Source organism: Stegastes partitus, unplaced genomic scaffold (genome assembly GCF_000690725.1).
Source record: "Stegastes partitus isolate 25-593 unplaced genomic scaffold, Stegastes_partitus-1.0.2 Scaffold145, whole genome shotgun sequence".
In the NCBI taxonomy this organism is placed as follows: domain Eukaryota; kingdom Metazoa; phylum Chordata; class Actinopteri; family Pomacentridae; genus Stegastes; species Stegastes partitus.
Window position 1 is genome coordinate 1 of NW_007577876.1, and position 20722 is coordinate 20722.

General features: G+C 46.2%; 1 protein-coding gene across 5 annotated transcripts in view; it reads right to left on the reverse strand.

Annotated features, from left to right (window-relative positions):
• Positions 1-8955: 8955 nt before the first annotated feature.
• tcf7l2 (transcription factor 7 like 2) overlaps positions 8956-20722 on the reverse strand; it is a 59210-nt gene continuing 47443 nt past the window's right edge. For 2 of the 5 annotated variants that reach the window (XM_008279114.1, XM_008279110.1), the window contains 7 exons: positions 18818-18958; positions 18562-18724; positions 18265-18372; positions 16421-16469; positions 15535-15585; positions 13710-13782; positions 8956-11235 (listed from right to left, as the gene is read on the reverse strand). In XM_008279114.1, the coding sequence (XP_008277336.1) occupies positions 10779-11235; positions 13710-13782; positions 15535-15585; positions 16421-16469; positions 18265-18372; positions 18562-18724; positions 18818-18958 (1042 nt within the window). In that variant the 3' untranslated portion in view covers positions 8956-10778. Of the gene's footprint in view, positions 11236-13709; positions 13783-14363; positions 14437-15534; positions 15586-16420; positions 16470-18264; positions 18373-18561; positions 18725-18817; positions 18959-20722 lie in introns of all 5 variants that reach the window. The other 3 variants (XM_008279112.1, XM_008279111.1, XM_008279113.1) reach the window with 3 other exon arrangements.

Below are 20722 nucleotides of genomic sequence, written 5' to 3' on the forward strand. Positions count from 1 at the left end.
GACAAGCGTAGGGCGAGGACCCGTTCATCGCCGCTTGCGGCTTTAATTATCATTGGGATGTGACGTAACTCGCTATTTGGTAAAGTCTTAGTTGGATATGGGGCACATTGCTTCATTATTTTAAGTCTGATACCCATCAGATCAGTCACTCCTGTATTTACCAGCCTGTTTTCTTTCAAATCCTATCGTGCCTTTAGGCTTTTATATGAATTATTTAGAGCAATAATAACTCATTTTGAGAAGCAGCCAGTCGGCCTACGGTGTGATGACTCGCCGCCGCCGTCATGGCGTCTCCTGTCACTGGGAAAATTCTCATCTCATGGTGCAATGAATGAAAGACCTTGTGACAGCATGATAACATAACAACGTGATAAAAGTAGGTGGAGGAGGTGAGGCTGGATGCCTGGAGGGTGAATGTAGGTACATTAAGCTCAGAAATTGGTCAATAATCCTTTCCTCTCACTATTGAGGGGCAACTGAGTGGAATGCGGATTTGAGTGTCTGTAATACACGGAGCACTATGGGGGTTAAACTGTGCGTCTCCAGGGAGCACGTTATCGACTGTTGACCAGCCCAAATTAATTTTCAACAAGCCTCTTCAGGGGAACAATGGAGATGGATTACTGCTGCAAAGGGAGGCCTGCTGCGCTCTGGGCCTCTCAATGCGCTCCACTTCAGCTGAACCTCTGCTTCTGCTCCAACTTGTTTTCTGTTAGTTTTCCTGATTATGCGCTATAGAATTTTAACAGGAAGGTATGTTGACAGAAAATCTTCCATTCTGCAGAAATCCTTTTTTTCCTTCTTCTTCCAGTGACGCTGAGCGCAGTCATTATTTTCCAAAGTCTCCTCCTCATATGGATTTAAATGTGCCTGTGTAGTTGATGTGCCTCGGCTGAGGAAGTCAAACAGCTGAGTTAAACAAGAGGCCTCATTGTTAATTTGAGCATCCTGGCTTATTAGTTTGGTTTTGATCTATCGGAGGCGGCTGGGTGTCATCCCATCGCTTGTTTTCCCTCTCCCACTTTGAATGGTACAAGTGACAAAAGGCCTCCCACACACAGTCGCTGGCGCAGTGTGATCACTGCATGCTGAGACACAGGGAGGTGTCAGCACTAATCTCCTTTAAAATGGCTCTCTTGTCTTACATCCGATGCTCACAGCATATCCTCAGCACTGTAATTGTGTCTAGTCGATGAGACTTGCGTCCCACTTTTACACCACTTTGGTTTCATACAGTGAGCGGCTGCCACTGAACCTATGATGCATTGCACTTGACTGAGGAGTTGAAATTCAGTGAAATGTTTTTACCTGCTATTCTCAGCCACACCGGCGTGTCTTGTGCTTTCTAATCTCCCATCACTAAAAGAGGTAATAAGAAGTAATATGCAGTACAAACACACAATCTGCTGCCATTGTCAGCCCTGGGATGAAGCCGACTTGTTAAGCGTATGCTCAGGCAAAGTGATTGAGACTGTTGAATTTCACAGGGGCTTAGGAATACTAATTGACGCCTGCTTCTCCTCCAGGGCTTATACTTGGTACCTTGCAGGAGGAATTGGAGCAGGATTTGAGGTTTTATTTTAGGGGCTGCTCAAGTTTTTCTTTGGCAACTAGAACCAGAGAGGGGCTGGCACCACTCGGGTTGATGGGAGTGATGTTTGACCTCCAGGTCGGGCATCAGGGCATCACCCTCCTGATCTCCCTGCTAGGTCCTCACACCGTCTTCATCTGTTTCTCTGTAGGCCATTCTGGGTCTTCTAATTAAACCCTCTTTATTTACTGCACCATGTTCAATCACGTCCTCCTCTCTCAATGACACTCCTTCATTGTATACAGCTGAAAAAAATTCATTACGAGACGTTTTTCCTTCTTTAACGCCCGCTCAGCGTCAGCCTTTTATGAACGGCGGCGGATTGTTGGTGCAGCCGGGCAGACGACGTGGAACACATCCTGACCTCGTCTTATTACACAGGAAGAGGTCAGGGTCAGCTCTCGTGGAGGGAGAAGAAACTGTGCAGAAGAGGAGGATGCCGTCCATTTATTCAGGATTACCGGAGGAGAGCGTCGCAGACACTTGGCATTTGTTTCTCTGGAATGTTCTCTTCCTGATCCCTGAGCAGGGGAGCTGGGCTGCTGTGTTTCTGCAGCACTCCGTCTGAGAAGAAGGCCCACAGCTGAGGTAGTTTTCCCAAGGTCACTGCCTGTGATGATGAGGAGCAGAGCTGACTCCATGCATCTGGACTTCATTACAGGAGGCTGGAACATGCTCCGCTATCATTCCTGCTATCTGCTGAGGGAGATGGAAGGCAGCCACGGAGTCTAACTTAGCAGGGGTTGTCTTCCATCTTTCCTCATGTTTGGGGGTTCGCCTTCCATCTTTCTCTCATTTTCCCTTTTGTTATTCGAATAACTTCATCTTTATCTCGTCGCCCGCCTCTGAAGTGCTGTGTGTTTATGCAAAACCCATGTTTGGCATACTTGTCGAGACTGAAGTGAAGATTGAAGTGCTCGTCAGTACTTGAACTTCAAGTCTGCCTCACTTGGATGCTTCCCCTCCTGCTTCCCTCCTCCCCTCCACCTCCTTTTTTTTTTTCCCACTTTGCTGAGAAAGTTTCTTCTTCCTCTCCCATGCCTCGTTGTTGCCCCGGAAAAGTCAGAGCTCTCCCTGTCTCGCCCCCAGGACAGAGAGCACCTAGCCACATGCCTTGTAGGCTCGCCAGGAGCTCAGCGCCTCTGAACTGACTGATTGCCACTCAGACAAAAAAAAAAAAAACTCCCACACTGTTGCCATCCTGCCATTTGCCGCCACGCGTGCAAACATGGAGCACATCAAAGGAGCATATTCATTTACCCCCTTTCTCCTCAACCTCATCAAGTCGTGCACCGGCGTTCCCCGAATGCTTCCTCCTCCTCCTCCATCGCCACCCAGCCTTCCTCTCTTCTTTGCCCATCGCAAATGATTGCAGATGAAATAAAACGGGCTAATTCTCATTGTGTGTCAGAAGCGGCGCACTGGACCGTGTGGCTAAGAGGAAAAATCAATGCAGCCCTAAGTGGCAGATCAAACTCAATATGTAGGTGTGGATTGAGCCACAGCGTCTTCATTACACCACATAAATCCGTCTTTCTCTGTTCTGTGTGAGAGGCCACGCCGGCACAAGGCTGCGGTCGCTCTCGTCGGCGAAGGCGTGCGTAGAATGAGGCGTCATGCCGGCGAGTAAGCAGTTCTTATTGTGTTTCCGGGAGCTGCCTCGGCTCCTTTGGTCACCCCGCCGACAAAGGTGAAGGCTCCGGCATTAGCGAGTTGTTTAATGCTCTGCCTAACTTGGAAAACGAGCTGCTCTTTCCACATCCAGCTGTAACAAACACTCCTCCTCAGCCTTGGTCATTAGCCGTCTCACAAGCCGACAGCCTGTTCAGACCTTGCCTTTACAATTAGGTAATTAAAACGAATGCAAAGCCGTTTAAACGCCGCGCGCTTCCTCGCCGTCCTTGTCACATTGTATCCTCGGCAGCTGTAATTTATTGAAATGGAAAAGCAGCTCTTTCCGTGCGAATGACACAAGTAGCCACGGTTCTGTCTTCATTTGATATGTCATTGCTGGACCTTGTACCATATCAAGAAACAACAGGGATCCATTATTGATATCTGGCAGCTAAAGTTGCATCACCTTGAGAGTTCCGAAGGTGAAAAACAGCAGAGCACAACTGGGTGTTTTTTTTTCATTTTATTTCTTTATTTATTTCTGTTTCCCTCTAGTGAGATGTCACTTCAAAAACAACCCGACCAAGGAATGTTATTATGCTGAGAGAATGTCAGCCAGTTACAATAGGCTGCTTAATGAGGTAGTGTGGCAAACTTTCAGGCAGGCCATAATATGAATTATTTGTCATTGGCTCTGTGTGTGTATGTGTGTGTCTTTGGAAAGGGCCCAGTGTAAAGCGGGATGAAGGCAGGCCTTGATGGAGAGATGTGGCACTAGCCTGGGGGCTCGCTCCACTGTGAGGGTAGTTAGCTTACTGCACACCGCCATCATTAGGGACTAGGGCACTTGTGCTGGGAAGGTGAAACACAAGCCTACATTCAGACAGCAGCACATGCACGCAACATCTGTAAATATGCTGCACTTCTTCTCTCCGGGTGCTTCTGCTTCATAATCGCTGAGACTAAAGTCACCATATGAAGCGCTGTGAAATGCAGAACTGAACAATAAGCGCTCCTGATGACGGCGAGGCTGTCAGCGAACTTTCACAGTGAGATGATGAAGACGTTTAAGTCCTAATCCATGCAGGTCATCCAGGTGTTCGCAGCTCGTGTTCTCATAAACTGGGATGAGGAAGAAGAAAAATTCAGAGAACATCAGTCAGCGGTCAGAGCTGGTCGGACAAACCTGTTGCTTATTGACTCGTCCAGCAGACACAGAGCTGCGTTAGCATCCATGTGGAGCTGTGCTTCTCCATCTGAGTATAAGTTTAAAGGCTTTAGAACAGCGAGAGGCAGCAGCAGGTCCTAACATCTGAGAAGAGACACGTCACAGCCGTGACCCGTGTGCTGCACCTTCCACCTCATGAGTCCTGGTCTGGATCACTGGATCACTGCTGTCTGGTCGGCCTTTAGCTCGTCACCTGAGAGGAGGCTCCCAGTGTTCTCTGGTGTGCCATGATACCGTCTCTGCTCTCAGCTCTGTGTCGCCGCCCTGCTGTTGTCCCTGCCTGACCTCTGGCCTCATTCAACACACACTGTGGCGTTTGATTTTAAAGAAGCGTTTATGAGAGAGACTGAAGCTGCAAAAGGAGACGGGCTCTCCATGTTCTGGTCTGAGTTGCTGATTTTTTCCTCCCAGCGCTCCCCTCTGTGTACCGGATCGCTGCTTTCACCGTCGCTCTCATCAGAATCTATTGTAGTGAAATACACACAATATGGCCCTTATGGATCCAAAATCTTTCTGATTAAAGCCGGCCTTGTTGCTGGCACACCACAGGATAGTCCTTTAGGAAAAGCATTGTGCACCAAATTGTACCAAATTTCCCCCTGTGTGGTAGCCCCTATTTATATCTGGGATAAAAGGGACTCTTTCATATGGGAGGGAAGAGAAAATCTCTGGAAATACCTACCTTTCATGTGCCTCATTTTGTTCTTCAAGGTTATAGGACAATTGTTAGTGAATAAAGAGTGGGATGGTTCTTTCAACAATAGTTTTAGAATAGAAGCAGATATTTAGTCTACAAGTTACTCACTGTATGAATTCAAATTTATGAAAACAAGAGGCTTTGAGCATCAAAAGCTAATGACATATGAGAATAAGGAATCGCTAATATTTCTAAAAGCAATGTTTTTTTTTCGTTCTTGGCTCCTGCGAGCCAAGAGGTCTTTTCCTTATTTTCTCTTTTTTATCAGACACCTTGTATTGAGCTGAAGCTGCATAAATCAGGTGTTTTTTTCCACAACACAGAGCGCACAGCGACAACCTGAACCAAAAGCTCTACACATAAATGTGTATCGGGGGATCAAAGGTGAATCAGATATCAAAAATAGCTTCATACTTCCATTTACTAATTTCATTTAAATCCTCCTCTAACGTTTAAAAAGCCTTTGTGTTTGTTTCAGCTCGTTTGGGTCCAGTAACGGCAGCCCGGACCCTCCCGGGCTTCTGTCGGCTCAGCAGCATCGTCTCACTGACGTTAACGTGGAATTTGGCTGCTTCCTGCACTCTGCGTCTTTTTCTTTTGCTTTGCAGAAACCACTCTGGAGGCCTTTGACCTGCAGCGCAGCACCACATGAACGTCCTGTTCAGGAGGAACATCAGCGTGTGTTTTAATACCTTCTCCTTTATCACCTGTACTGTGGAGCGCAAACTTATCGTTATTATTGACATGACCCCAGAATCTTTTAATTCTCGGTATCTTTTTTTTTTTTTTTTTATTTCTTTCCTACAATCCTGTAAAAATCAATTTCAATCGAAAATTTTCAATTTCATGCCATGATCAGGGTCAGGGGTATACATCTCTCTCTTTTTTTTTTAAATAACATCCAAAACAATGTCTTTTTGTGTCTTGTTTGTTGTAACCAAGGGGACATATTTAATGTTTTGCAATGTTTTCTGATTTGTATGCTTGCCTGGAGCGATGGCCTTCAACATTGTTCCTCCATGCCACACTGACATCAAAACACGTCATTTCTCTACTCAGGTATACAAAGCCTTCCCTCCTTCTCAGAATGTAATAGAACCATCACGGATGCTTCCACGTTATACGTCGCTAGTCGGTTTATAGTTCAAGGGTATATCCCACACAAATGCATTAAGTGTGCATACTGTAGACATCCAAAGGGAACAAAGGAGAGTCCCGCATTTGATGATCACAACTGAACCCTTGGTTTCAGCTCCTCTGTGCTCCGTATTCACTCCATACATTATGGCCATGTTCAAGTACAGCGTGCTCGCTGTATTTCAGCTACACTTTAATACTTTTGCGCTGTTTGCTCGGCTACTTTGTAGATATAAGCAAACTTCAAATAAATAAGAAATCAATGCTGCTCTCCTCAGTGTAAGGAGTGAATCCATAAAATGTTGCTCTGACTTGCGAGCATGTACACAGACGCTGTTTTCTTGCAAAGCTGTTGTTGATCCATTGAGAACGTCGTGTAAGTCGAGACCAGCTCAAAACAAACACGGGCTGCTGTGACTGAAATATAATGTCGGAGAGTTGTTTCTCAAATTTGTACACAGAATTCCTCACGCAGATCTCCAGCGGAGGACGTGAAACCATATTCAACTGTGATGCACAATTAAAACATCCAGCAACCTGCTGCTGAAGGCCTCCCCATGCAGTCCCAACACAGACCCTTGGTACCAGGTACCAGCCCCGGTGCCACCAAGGAGAAGCTGAATCTAAATGTTCCTCCATAAGCTCCACAGCTCCACACAGACAGAAACAAGGGGACAGAAGTTCCCAAACGGGATGAGAGGAGTTTCACCTTATTGTTAATGAAGCATGAAGGTCCACTGGTACGCGCTGAATGGATTCAGGTCATCAGCTTCCAGCTTTGTTCTGCAGGCTTCTCATTTGTGCTGCTCTTTACTCGCCACCACTATTTCTACAAATGTAGACACAATGCTGTCGTCTTTTGTTGATGCGCGACACTGAAGCTCTTGCTCGGCGCTGCAGACAGTTCAAAGCAAATGCAAGGTTAGGTATGCGTTTATGCAGCATGTGGATCTCCATCGATCTGGGATGTTCAGCACAACATTAGCTTTGACTGAATTTATTCTGCGCCTGATGAAGGATGCTGAATGCACGGCGGCGTCCTGCTCGCTGTTTGTCTGCTTGGCCTTGTGTGGTTTGTCGTGTTTGTGTCGAAAGCGAGACTCGATCTGGTGCATGTGGACTGAACAGACGTACTCTGAACGCGGCGTTTCATTAACTGAAGTGCTGCACGATTTGTCTCCACGAAGCGTCCTGGACAGAAAATCGATTAAAACACAAAACAATGATCATTATTATGATGGTAATAAAAAGGCTGCTGCTGTCCATGGATACGTAACGGAGCCGGCGCCGGTACGACGGGGAAACGTGAGCAGTCCTCCTGCAGAAGGCGATCATGAGAGGACGACAACTAGATTTACTTTGACAGAAATCTAGCAGCCAGAAAAATCGATTCCTCCAGTTTTGTCTTTTCTTTGTTTTCTTGCTTTTACAAGGCTGACTGTCCTGCAGACTACGAACATATATACATCCCTACGTTAGTGGTGTTTTCTGTTTTTAACTGTCACCTCAGAAGAAATCACTGTCCTGCTTTGGCCAGCGTTCAGCCTGATGCTGCCTTAAAAATCCTGTAGCTGTTGAAGGTATTAGGTGCAGCTTTGTGTCTCTGATGTGAGTTGCGATCATGAATAGCTTATTAAAGATCAATAAAGAACACTAACAGGAGGACAGATTGCTGTCAGAACCACATTAATTAGATTTAGGGAGAATGCAAAGGTCCCTGTTAGAAAGTGGAGCTGCTAACAGAGGAGACGGATTCCTGAAAAGCAGGTTTAGTGTGTTTTTTATGATCCTGGTGTTGTTGAGGATGAGTTTCATTTTGCATTCCTTGGCCTTTGTGCAGCGACTTGTTTGTTTGATCAGATTCAAGTGAAGAATCCTGATTTGTTTCAGTCGTCTGAGGCCGACGTGTGCGGTTGTTTTTTTAATGGGGAGACTTGTTGTGGAGAGATTTCTGGAAGGCTGAGACAGAGGACGCTGAATTCAATAAAAAAAGTGCATCTCTGAACACGAGCACATTTCAGAGCAGTTTGCATAATTGGAGGTTCTGAAACATTCTCTGGAACCGGTCCGGCTCTACGCTACGACTCGTCCTGCAGGTTGTTTGGTGTCTCGTGAGCCCGTCGGGTCCGGCACCAGGAAGTTGCTGAAATCTCAAATCAAATATTAATCAAGTGATCTCAGTGATCAAGTGAAGTGACGTCCTCACAAAAGGTTGATTTCATTTCCACAACACCCAGCACACGTCCACTGGAATCTGGTTTGTCGTTTCTTTCAGAGCAGGTCCAGAAGTCTGCTGTTTGAGGCTAATTAGGGTTTTTAGTGAGTCAGTTTGAAGCGAAACAGTGATCGTAAGATGAACTGAGAAGCTGACAACTGCCTGAAAAATGATTATTATGTTTAGCATCTATGAAAAACTCTATTTTTTGGGGCATTGAACAAACACAGCAGCACTAATCTGCCCGTCTCAGACGGTTTCTGGCTTCCTGTTGGTGGCTACACCACTAACCTCTGCTTTAAAAATAATAACGACGTCTTCAGTAATATTTCCAAATTATGCCCAATTATTTGTGGATTCTCTGTTAAGCAGCTGAATAAGAGCTGCTTGCCGAGACGCTGGTTAAAGCTTTTTTTTTTTTAAAGGTCCTTGCACCTGCCAGCGAGGCTCCGAATAAAAGGAAACCACAGATGTGCACATACTAAGTTGCTTTTATTAATACAGAACTGCATGCTACAGAGACTGTACAGCATAAACATTTATTCATTACAAAAAAACATGGTTTTAGAACCATTTAAAATAACAGGAAAAAACAAACAAACAAAAAGATAAGAGCATAAAATAGAACAGGAACATCACAGCCGTTAAGGAAACATTCAAACTATTTATCATTAGCATCTTAATAAACCAGAGAAGAAATCGACAGATTACAGTCGCGTCATGTCAACTACAATGGCACCGAGTGGATGATTCTCTTGTAGCTTTTTTACAGCCTCTTGCAACATCAACATGCCTATTTTTTCTATCTACCTATATGTAGTAGTGTACTTAAAAGTGGCAGTTTGTGTATTTTTTTGTATTTAATAGTTTTTTTATGAACCTCCTAATATACATAATTTGGCCCTTGTGGGTTTATACAGTATGATGTCCGTCTTTTTATTAAGTTTAAATTTTAATATTTGACAATTTGCTACCAAACACATTTGTTATAGCAACATTTATACTACATACATAGCAATCTATGTAACGTCACAGCAAAGAATGGTATCCAAATAAAAAACAAACAAACAACAACAAAACAAAACAAAAAAACAAATAAAAAATAAGAGAGAGAGAGATCCCTACAGCGTGGTTAGGGGGGCAGAGAAAATTATCACAAAATTTGGCACGGAAAATCTGTACACGAATCTACAGTCTGAGATGTGACTGTGCAATAAAAAAGAAGGGCTTCAGACACGTTTCCAACCACTGAACACACGGAACCCACTGCCTCGAGTTTCAAGTTTTTCTTTTCTTCTTTTTGTAAAATGGCTTATAGACGCATTTCTTGAAATGAAGTTGTGCATACTTCTGTTCATGAGATCTACACAGTACACTGAGTGGAATCCAGGTTGTTGTTTTCAGCGAGGAAAGAAATCCATAACAAAAGATTAGCCTTTTAAAACCTCCTTGTAAAAATGGATCATTCATATAGTTGCTTAACCTTAAGAAAAAATATTTGTACAATGTATTAAGAAAAGAAAAGTCAAAAAGAGACACGTACAAGATACAACAAGCAATCTCTAAAGCAATAAATACTACTGGTCCTAGCGTTGTGACATTTGAATTTAATAACCCGCAACCCTCCCACCCGAACCTCCCCTCACCCCACCCGACCTGCTGACTCCACCCCAAAGGTAAACGACAAAGAAAAAAGACAACGCAGTGGAAGAATGCATATTTAACACAGTAATCCCCTCCCTCCCCGTTATTCTGTACATTTAAACAAGAACAAGTAACATCACAATTAAAGTCGTTCCTCAGAGAGGTGCCACCGCGAGCCTCGTGCCCTCCCAGAGTCTGAACAGATGTCAAATGATTGGTTCGCAAGCTCGTATTTAATACAAATAAAGAAGGAGAACCAACTCTTTCAAGAAAAGGGCTCATTGAATAATCTAGCCTACCTTTTTATATCCGTCTTTTAAACATTTTGAAGTTGAACTAGATAATTTTCTGTTTGCACTGTTTGAACACTACAAAAAAGACAAAAACAAAATTCATAAAAATTTTGGCAGATTCACAAAGCTATACTACAGCTCATTGTATCATTTCTTTATAATAATTAGATTTTTTTCGATAATGACGGGTCAAATATTGACCAATGAACTTTAATAAAACAAAACTAAAATTTCAAAGCCGTATGGCACAGAAACGTAAAGAGAACAGAAGAGAAGTGACGGCACGTGAAACAGAGCAGAGAGAGGGCCTACAAAGGTGTGTGTGTGCAGAGCTAAAAAAGAGGAGAGAATAGGGTCGACTATTCTATAGACTTGGTCACTAGCGACAGAGGCTGGGGGGCTGTGGAGGGGAGGAGCGAGTGGGAATGACACAGCGATGCCGAGGGCCGGGCCATTGAGGACGCCACAGAGGAGCCCGGCTGCCGCGAAGACGAGACGTCGCCGTGCTCCAGAGCTCCGTTGTGGGAGGAGGCGCCGGGCGTTTTGCTAGCTGCAGCAGAGTTTTCCAGCTGAACCAAAGATGGCGGTGGAGGCCCAGCCAGGAGGTGCGGGTGGTGGAGTGGCTGGTGGGCCGGTTTCATAGTCAGTGAGAGAGGTTGCATTTGTTCAGTCTGAGGTTTGGACTCTTTTGAGGAGGGGGAGGGAACCACTGAGGAGGGGGAGGATGGGGGGGAGTCTAGTAAGCTTCCGTCCGTAGAGGGAGGACTGGCACAGCTGCCTTCACCTTGGATGTAGCGAATGCACTTTTTTTTTCTCCTGAGGGACAAGGCAGAGGGAGAGAGCATCTTTTAGCATCTTTGAACTGCGGCGCCTCTTAGCACTGCTGCACACTTAAATGCACCTCTGGTTTGTTCTGCTTTTGTCAGATTTAGGAAGACGTTGCTTGAAAAAAGCCCACATGACGGATAACAACTGCAGGTGCATTTAAGTAGCTTCAAGCCTCGTGCTGAAGAGAGAGGTGGTAGAAATTCTCCACACACTACAATCGTCAGACAGGACGGACATTAAGGAGAAGATCACAGGTGCAGCACCTGGACAGGAAGCAGAAAGGGGGGAGGATGAAGAAGCGCACACACAAAGACATGATGACAGAATGAAGCAGACTGGATGTGGGAATCGCTGCTCTCTGGATGTAAACTCTCTGTTTGACTGCAGAGGAGCTACAGCTGGGCTCGGCCCGCTCTCTGTCTAAGCCAGCGCCGGCTCACTGGACCCTCCTGTACTTCCATCTCTCCTCCTGAGGGCGCAGCGTTTGGATGTACGAAAAAATAAAAAGTCAACCAGATCCACACTACATCGCATCTGCCCCACAGACACAGTGTGTGTGTGTGTGTGTGTGTGTGTGTGTGTGAGGGGTCAAGGCATCATGTTTGCATTCCTGCCTTGGGGTTGCGACCCTCCTCCCCCCCCGCCTGCCTGCCTGCCGAGTCCCGAGGCCAGGCCCCCGCTGCGCTCGCTGGAACCCGACGGAGGAATCGCGGGGAGGGGAGGGAGGGATGGTTGCATCTATCTGTGGTGACTCTGCTGTGCTCAGATTTGGTTTAGGGGGAATCTCTGCCCACCTCATCTTTACCCTGACCCTGGCAGTGACCCCTCTCTCAGCTCTCCACTCTATCACAAGGATGCCCGAAGGCCACGAAGTAGTGCTATTTAAGACTTGCAGGGACATGGAGTAGGTCAAAATAAAAAAAAGAAAAGGTACTGAAGAACAGTTGAGGCTTTTTGGAACACATTCGTTGATCTACTGTCTAGCTGGGGCTGCTGAAAGTGTTCCTGTAACTCTAAAGGGGACAAACTCTACACATAACAGAGAGCAGATTACTGAGAACAACAGGACGTACAGGAGGCCCACGAAGCCTGGACCACATGCTGGATGGAGGACAGGCATGCATCTCTGATGGACAGTTCAAGCACACAACACCAGACGGTACAGAACACTAGAGGAAGAGTGAGGATGAGGCTCTGAGAGGATTCTGTAGCTGTGGACGGTGCAAAGTCAAAAAAATCATTCTGCTACTACATGAATATCTGGGTTTCCATAACTGTCTGTCAAAGTGCAGCAAATGAGCTAATATCCATCTTTGAACAGACCTATTGATTTATCGTATGTGCCCGTGTATGCTATTGATTTCTGCGTCTCGGGGGAAATTACACCAGATGCATCTTTTAGGAAACGGAGCCCAGGGAGAACTTTTAACCTCTCTGCTCCTAGAATGAAGACTGCACTGTTCAGTCTCCTGATCTCCTAATATGCTGCGATTATTTAGGGATAACGGGCTGTTTTAGGTAATGGGTATGTCAGCTGGACGGGGAATACGAGGCCAGCAACGGCCCACTGTGGGGAGAGAGCAGAACCGTGTGGGCGATCCGCTAAGTTCTTATTGGTCATTCAGTACATTTAAGTCTGTGACAAAACAGAGGAAAGTAGGTTCTTAGTCAGATTGGCTCTGAATGTGATCAAACGGCCGGCTTGGTTCTGAGTCTATCCGTGTGCATGTCTGAAGCAGATGGAGGCTGTTTGGCATGAAAAGAAGTCGTGTCAGAAAGAGGGAGGGGCAGGGTGTGGTGCAAGCCAGACACAAAGAAGGGTATTACTGAGCAGAAACAAATACCTACCATGAAAATATTCCCAATTCAAAGACTGCTTGTGTCAGAACAGAAAGACAACAGGTAGGGACTAAGTAAGGGTTATTGAAGAGGAGTTTGGAGGAAGAAGAGGTGGAGAAGGAGGAGGAAGAGGGCACAGAAAAGAGTGTCACTGAGCAGGCCCTCAGAGAAAGCAGGGCTAAATTTGTAAGCATCACATTGTTATTCAAAGGGTGCCAATTAGAAAACATACAGAACAGTTATGATGGGAGGGAACTATCCACGGCCTGGACAGGAAACGGATTTCAACCACAGCAATTTAGACGTGAGAAACGCTACTCCCAATCACACGAGGAGCCGTGATGCTGCTACGAGATGCTTTGTTTAGATGAAATATTCAGCAGCCTGATTTAGAAATCCATTTTCTGCCACTGGGCTTGAACTGAGTTCAGTGAGAGAAAAAAATAGCAGCGCGGGAATTTAGAGGAGCAGGAAAGTTGTCAGTGAGGAAAAGGAGCTGAGGAGTTTTCCATCTGTTACCACACGGATGGAAACACGTTCTAGCAAAGACATCTGAGCCAATAATCAAGAAGAAGATGCTCATTGTGGATGTCTTCCTCCCATTGGTACTACAGCAGTTATACCTGCATGGTTTGCACCATAAACTCAGCTGGTCAAGCCCGAACAAGGCACGACACTTCTTTGGGGTATTTGCATCTGTTAGCCAAAGAGGTAGACACAAACACACACACAGAGACAAAAAAACAAAAGAAAACAAAAGGAAAAGGAAAGAAAAAAAAGAAAATGGACACGTCATTGCACAGACAAAAACATGGAGCCAGGGCTTAGACTCAGGCTGGCAACACTGGGATGTCCTCCATAGTGACCAGACCATCAGGCCCCAGATCCTCCAAACCCCGACCTGCCAGTTTAGGACTTCTGACCAATCTCAGTAAGGCTGACTGTACTGTACATCCTGCAATGAAACCCCCGGAGCCCCACAAACCTTTTCTTCATCAACACACACACGCAGATGCCATTCACACAACCACTCACACATGTGCTGTTAATACCCATCTTCCCCAAACAGGAGGTTAAAAAAACAATCAAGACCCAGAGATAGACCGGCAGGGCGTGGCTGGAGGAAGCTGAGAGGTCACGATAGCCTGGCGGGACAGACAAGGGAGAGAGGCGAAGAGGAAGAGAAGGCAGCAGCAGAGAACAGAGGAGGAAGTCCCAGCGTGGAGTCAGCCAGCCTTCACCTGGCCCTGGCCAGTGCAAGCACACACCATACACACCTGCACGGGCCACACCAGTTATTCTGTTGATCGAGCCCAAAGCGCGCTCGACACTTCTTAGGAGCGCTCAGGTCTGATGCCGCAACAAGGAAGGGAAGCCAGCAGAAAGGAGGAATAGAACCAAAACCCATAAAATAACAGAAGAGAAACCAAAAAGAGGAGAGAAATAAGGAGAAAAAACAGATAACAGTGAATCTATGAAGCTTGGCAGTGGCTCATTGTGCAAGAAATCCCCCCAAAACCCCTTAAAGCCAAAATCAGTGCGCCGTTATAGAAGGACTGAACACCATTAGTGTGTTTCAGACATTTAAGAAAGAAAACATGCATGCATATTATTAAATGATATTAATATGGAAACAATCACTGTGAGTCTCTAAACTCTGACTGAGTTACAGCTGGCACATGAGCTCGTTTGGTCGACAGCATATAAAGGGAGCAAATGCAGACTGGATTAATTTACTGTTAGATGTTATCAGTGCACTGTGGTTCCAGAAAGACAAGGTCAAGGTAGTGGAACTAGGCAGCAGCAGCAGATTGAGTTAGCCTCAGCCAGGGGAAGGATTAAAAAGGCTGGAGCCTGAAGAGGGAAGCTACTCTTTAGACCTGGCATCAAACACTTGATGGTTTTCCATCAGCATTGGCTGTCTGCTGCAACAACAGCTGCCAGTCACTTGCAAGCTCCACCAGTAATAGTGTCACTATGAGAAGTGGAGCAGAGCGGCAGCAGGACGCTGTGCTGTAGGTGTTTGAGTCCAGGCCTCGTCTAAAAGGGGGAGCCGGCCAAACTCATGCTGGCCTATAGGAAAGGCACAAGCGCAGCTACTGAAGCACATAGATTAAGGAGGTTTACCCTGACATCATACCTGCACAGTGCTAAGCTAACTGTACACATCATCACTTCCTCAGCCAGTATATGGACATACTCTACGCTAAGCTAGCAACAGTAGATGGAGGTAAATTAAATGAAATAGAGTCTAAACAACAGCAACACTTGAAGGAAAAGAAGGAAGCAAACAAAGCAAAAAAATAGAAAACTTAAGCTTAAACCTGCCCTCACATTGCACATTCATGGATGATAGATCAATAAATATACATTACTTTAAAAGGAAGAAAATAATAATAATAATAATAATAACAGTTAGTGATTTAATACTCAAAATGACATTAGCACCTGTAATCGGAGGGAGTGAAAGGCAAGGGTTTGGAAAATATTCTCTGTGTTCTGAAAAAAAAGAACAGATAGAGAGGCCTTCAAGAAGAAATCCGTCACCAGAACCAGCGCAAAATACATGATAACAAGTCGGCAATGCTCCTTTTCTCACAAAACGATCAGAAGAATGTGAATCATAAGAATGAAGAAAAAATATGGATCAATCACAGAATTAGCAAACCTCCTTAATTCTTAGATGTGAGTGATTATTTGTCTTACGGTTGGTATAAAAGCATGCATGGAAGCAAGCAGGGGGGGGAGGAGGAGGGGAGTAGCCCAACAAGCGCACACATGCACAGTCACACACACACACACACACACACACACACACACACACACACACACACACACACATGAACAGTACAGTAGTGCAGCCGGTCTGCAGGCAGCATGAAACGCACACAACGCTGGCGAGTTAATGGCTTCACGATGCTTCAAGTTCACATTCTCCAAACACATATCACAATACCAGGAGGCTACGGGGCCGGGGGGGAGGGAGGGTGAGAGGGGAGGTGAGGAGGACTGTGGGGGGTCATGCATATTCAGTTGTTATTAGCTAGGGAGAGCTCGGGAAAATGGGAAAAGGGGTAGGGAGGGGGTATTACAAGCAACTCTACCATTTAAATATTGCATTGGGTAGCATAACTATACCAAAAAAAAAAAAAAAAAAAAGCCAGGCACAATAACACACACACACACACACACACACACACACACACACACACACACACACACACGAAAACATAACACAAAAAAAACTAGCTTGACTTTTATCTTGCAAGATGTCACATCTGCCTGACACATGATGGGGCTCTTCTAATATGAGAGATAATTGCAGCTCACTTACCATTGCTCTCTGCTTGCTGCTTTTCCCTTTTTCTCTTCTTCCTTTTCCCCTGTTGGTTAGCCGCCAAAAAAATAGAAAGAAAAAAATAGACACAGACAGGAACCTTAGTTATTATATTGCAGAATGCCCAAAACATGAAACAGAGAATAGGACTCATCTTGGTGTTTACTTATTTATTCATTCATTCTTTCTCTGCCGGTTTCTGTCTTTGCCCTCCGGTTTGCAGCAGCCACTGCAGGCCAGACCACAACTCTCCCTCCTCTCTCTGCTTTGCAGCCTTTTTTTCTCTTTCTGCCCTTGTCTTCTGTTCTCTGTAATCTTTTGTTTTATTTTCCTCTGTTCTGTGAAACATGGAGACGTCTTGACACACTTCTGGTTTGGAGACAGATTTCTCTGGGGCTGCTCATGGAAGACTCCACTGGTCAGCTTGATCCCCAAACTGGACAAAACTGATGAGAATCTGGCATTTATGTGTCAGAACAAAGTGTCCGGGGTGCAAAACATTCACCAAGGACTGATGTGAAAAGGCTTTTGTTGTCCAGACCAGAAGCGTTTGGACGGTTTGTTTCACAGACTTTGTGATTCTTAACTTTCAATTTGAGCTAAAATACTGGATTAACGTCTCAGCCTTAATTTTAAGAACATGTACATCAATATAGCAAGAAGTGTTATACAGAGTATTTTAATGTGAAAGAAAGGCAGCGTTTCACAGGGACTGGGCGCTGAGCGACTCAGCTCGATGGAGGTGAAGCGTCTGAGTAACGATGCAGTGAAGACGTGACCAAAGAGGCTCAGAAACCAAAACACTGTCAAAACAAACACATCCCTACACTGATATATATATATATATGAAAGGCAGCTGTGCACAGTCGAAATGGAAACCACTTGCTACAAGTCTTGTGGACGACCAACAACTGATCTGCATGGTGAGGAACACTCCCTCTACGACTGCACACCAAGTCAACAACGCTCTCCAGGACGTAGGCGTAAATGATTCCTTGTCAACATTCAGGAGAAGACTCCACGACAATAACCTCAGAGGATTCGCCACAAGCTGCAAACCCCTGGTGAGCCTTAAAAACACAGAAAGGCCAGCTAGCAGTCTGTAAACACAAGCTAAGAGTTGTGGAACAAAGTTCTGCGGAGGCTAAATCCGCCTCCACCAGAGTGACGAGCTGAGGAACGAGCAGCTCTTTTCGGGTGTTTTTCCGCCTGGGGAACTGGCGCGCTGACATTTATTGATGATTTCACTGCGGGTGGAAGCAACAGGATGCACGGCGAGGTACCCGAGAACATTCTGTGAGCCGAGGTTCTCCCACATGCATCAGAACCAGCCGACGACATTTCACAGCTCAGCAGAACAGCAGACCCAAACATGCAGCCCAAGCAACCGCAGAGCTTTTTACAGTGAAGAGGTGGAGCTCACATCCAGCTGCATTCCTCCAGCTGACCAAAGGCACAGCCTCCTCACTGAAGGCCTGGAGAGCATCACCCTGGAGACGTCTACGTCTGCTGCACCAGATATCACATGATGACTACGTCTGACGCCCTGAGCTGTGGGTCCTGTGTGTTAGAAGGGCTGACCATTCTCTCTATACTGATGTAGCCTGACTGATCCACTGACTGATGGGCTAAAGCACGGAGCCTTGAACCGTGCAGACGCTTATGGTCTGGACTGGATTTGGCTGAGGTCACTTTGTCCAATCACAGACACATGAGAGGACTTTCATCTCAGGCTACGCAAGAAAAAAGAACAGCAAAAAATAAAGACCTCGTCCTGGGTATGGACCTAGTGAGAGGAGGGGGAAACCAGGCAGTTACGACTTGTAAACTTAAAAACTTACATAGTTGTCTCGTGCTGACCAGCCTGGGTACAGCTGCATGTGGAGCTGTCGTTCTTTCCTGGCCAGCTCGTAGTACTTGGCCTGCTCCTCCCGCGATAGGGCGTGCCACTGGAACAGGAGACAGGGAAAGGTTTCAGCACGGAGAAGGAAACAGGATGCACTTCTGTAGCTGCTTTCACTCTGAGTGCCAGGTCTCACTCAGCCACGGCTCGACTAACATCTAGATTTGAGCTTGGATCCACTGGCTCCTCAGTTTGACTGCTGCTAGTGTTGGTGTGCATCTGCTCCAGGACTCACCCTTCGCCCCAGGATCTGGTTGATGGCAGCGCTTTCCTTCAGCGTGCACTCCGCCACCACCTTGGCCCGCATCTCCTTCATGTAGAGCATGAAGGCGTTCAGAGGCTTCTTTATGTGGACCTGTTTCTTTTTCTCTTCCTCCTTTTTAGCGTCTGACTGTTTCCTGTGGCGGGTCAGAGGACAGGAAGACGATTAAAACAACCCAGAACTGGTTTCTAAGTCATGTCAAAACGGGCGCAGAGGAACGTCTACTCACGAGCTGTTGAGAGAGCTGATGTCGCTGTGGGAGGATTCCTGCTTGACGTTGGGCGTGACGATGGCTGGGTGAGGGATGCCCGTGGTGTGCAAACTGTGGTGAGGGGGCACCATGTGTGGGGGGAACCTAGAGGACAGAAGACTGTGTAAATCGTCAGAATGGACACGGGTGAAATGAGAAGATGGAGCACATGTACACACAAGACTCTACGGCTGGGCTCGGTTCCATTCTCATCTGTCTACCACACATCAACGTAGACTGTTTTAATTTGGTTTCTTTCACAGGAATGGAACTGAACTTCAGCCTCAAGAAACACATACAATAAATGCACATAGAAACGGCCACACATGCATTAGTCACAGCCAGTAAGGGCCGGTTTTTACAACTCAAAATGATACGACACGGCTTCATTTGAGCTCAGAATCCAGCTTCTACAGTCACACAACACACACAGAAAGACTGCAGCAGGTCTAAAACGTGGTTTGGACAAAGCCATATTGTGTGGGAAGTGCACCTTTTGACCAGCCCTCTACACCTGAGCCATGTCTGCTGTCATTTAATCACAACCTGGTAGCGATTCAAAGCATCTCTATCAGGACCCGTGTCGGCGTGAGGCCCGTGTGTCTGGACCGGTCTGTTCATAGCTGCTGCTTCCATATCAGCGCTGAAACAGATGAAGCACGTGTTTATACCTACAGCTCCATCCGTCATCCCATAAATGGGCTGCTGGTTGCCAAGTGAGATTCTAGTGACAATGACTTTTTATATCTGTCAGCTGCAGATGATCACGGCGTAACTTCGCCGCGCTGTGCTGTGTGAGGAAAGTGCATTTTGGCAGTTAAACTGATATGAAGATGCCAGGTTTTGGAGGGGGGTGAAGCCTGAACCGTTATCTCTCATCACCGCAGATTAAAATGTTCTATCAAAGTCTAGTATCACTTCAGGTATTGGGTCTCTGTTTGCTTCCTCCTGTTCTGTTCTGCCAGTTCAGCACTGTCAGCAGCACTGACATTTTTATCTTCATCCCTCTACACTCCTATCATCATTTCATCATCTCCAACCGTTCCACATATCGAGGCCAGAAACCCCTTATTTATGAAATCATTTCACGGGCCAGAACAGCACCAGGACACCGCCGTAGCGCCTCTGTCACCGGATGTGTGACGCTAATTATTTGAACACGTATGTCTGCATGTGTATGTTTACAGCGTCTCGCTTCCACGTGACCAAATTTAAGAGAAGAGAGGAGGATGAAGGAGAAGAGGAAAAAAAGAAGGAATAATTCTTCTTCTTTTTTTAAAGTAGCTCATTATCCGGCTGTGTCTGGCTGCATGGCTCCGAGCCAGAATATAATGATGAGGATAAACTCGCCAGGAACAACTAGTTTCTGTTGGAGGCCATCTCAGGGGAGTGCCAGTGCTCCCCCCTCAAACTCTTTCCCTCTTTTTCTCCTTTCCCCTCTTCTCCCTTCATCACTGACACACTGGTGTTTGTGCCATGTCATCCGCTGATGGGGAGCTCGGCAGCACCGGCTGCATATCGCCCATCATTAAGGCTGCTGCATTTGCTTCACTCGCTCCGTTTCCTCTCCCTGTTCACCCTCCCTCCTTCTCTCTCTGTGCACTTGTTAAAATTTCCTCTGTTCCAAGATCTATTTTTTCTCCTCTTCTTCTTCTTCTTCTTCTTCTTCTCTACTCCTCCCTGTCCCCTCACCACCTCTGCACTCCTTCCTCTCCTCTCTCCATCCCCTCCTCCTCCTCCTCCTCCTCCTCCTCCTCCCCGCTGCCACTGCACGGCCCAGGTTATGGTTTAAACATGACGGCCATCCCTTTGAAGCACGGGGGCATCATCATCATCACCATCATCATCATTGGGGCTCATCAGCAGCAAGCGGCGCCTTGGACC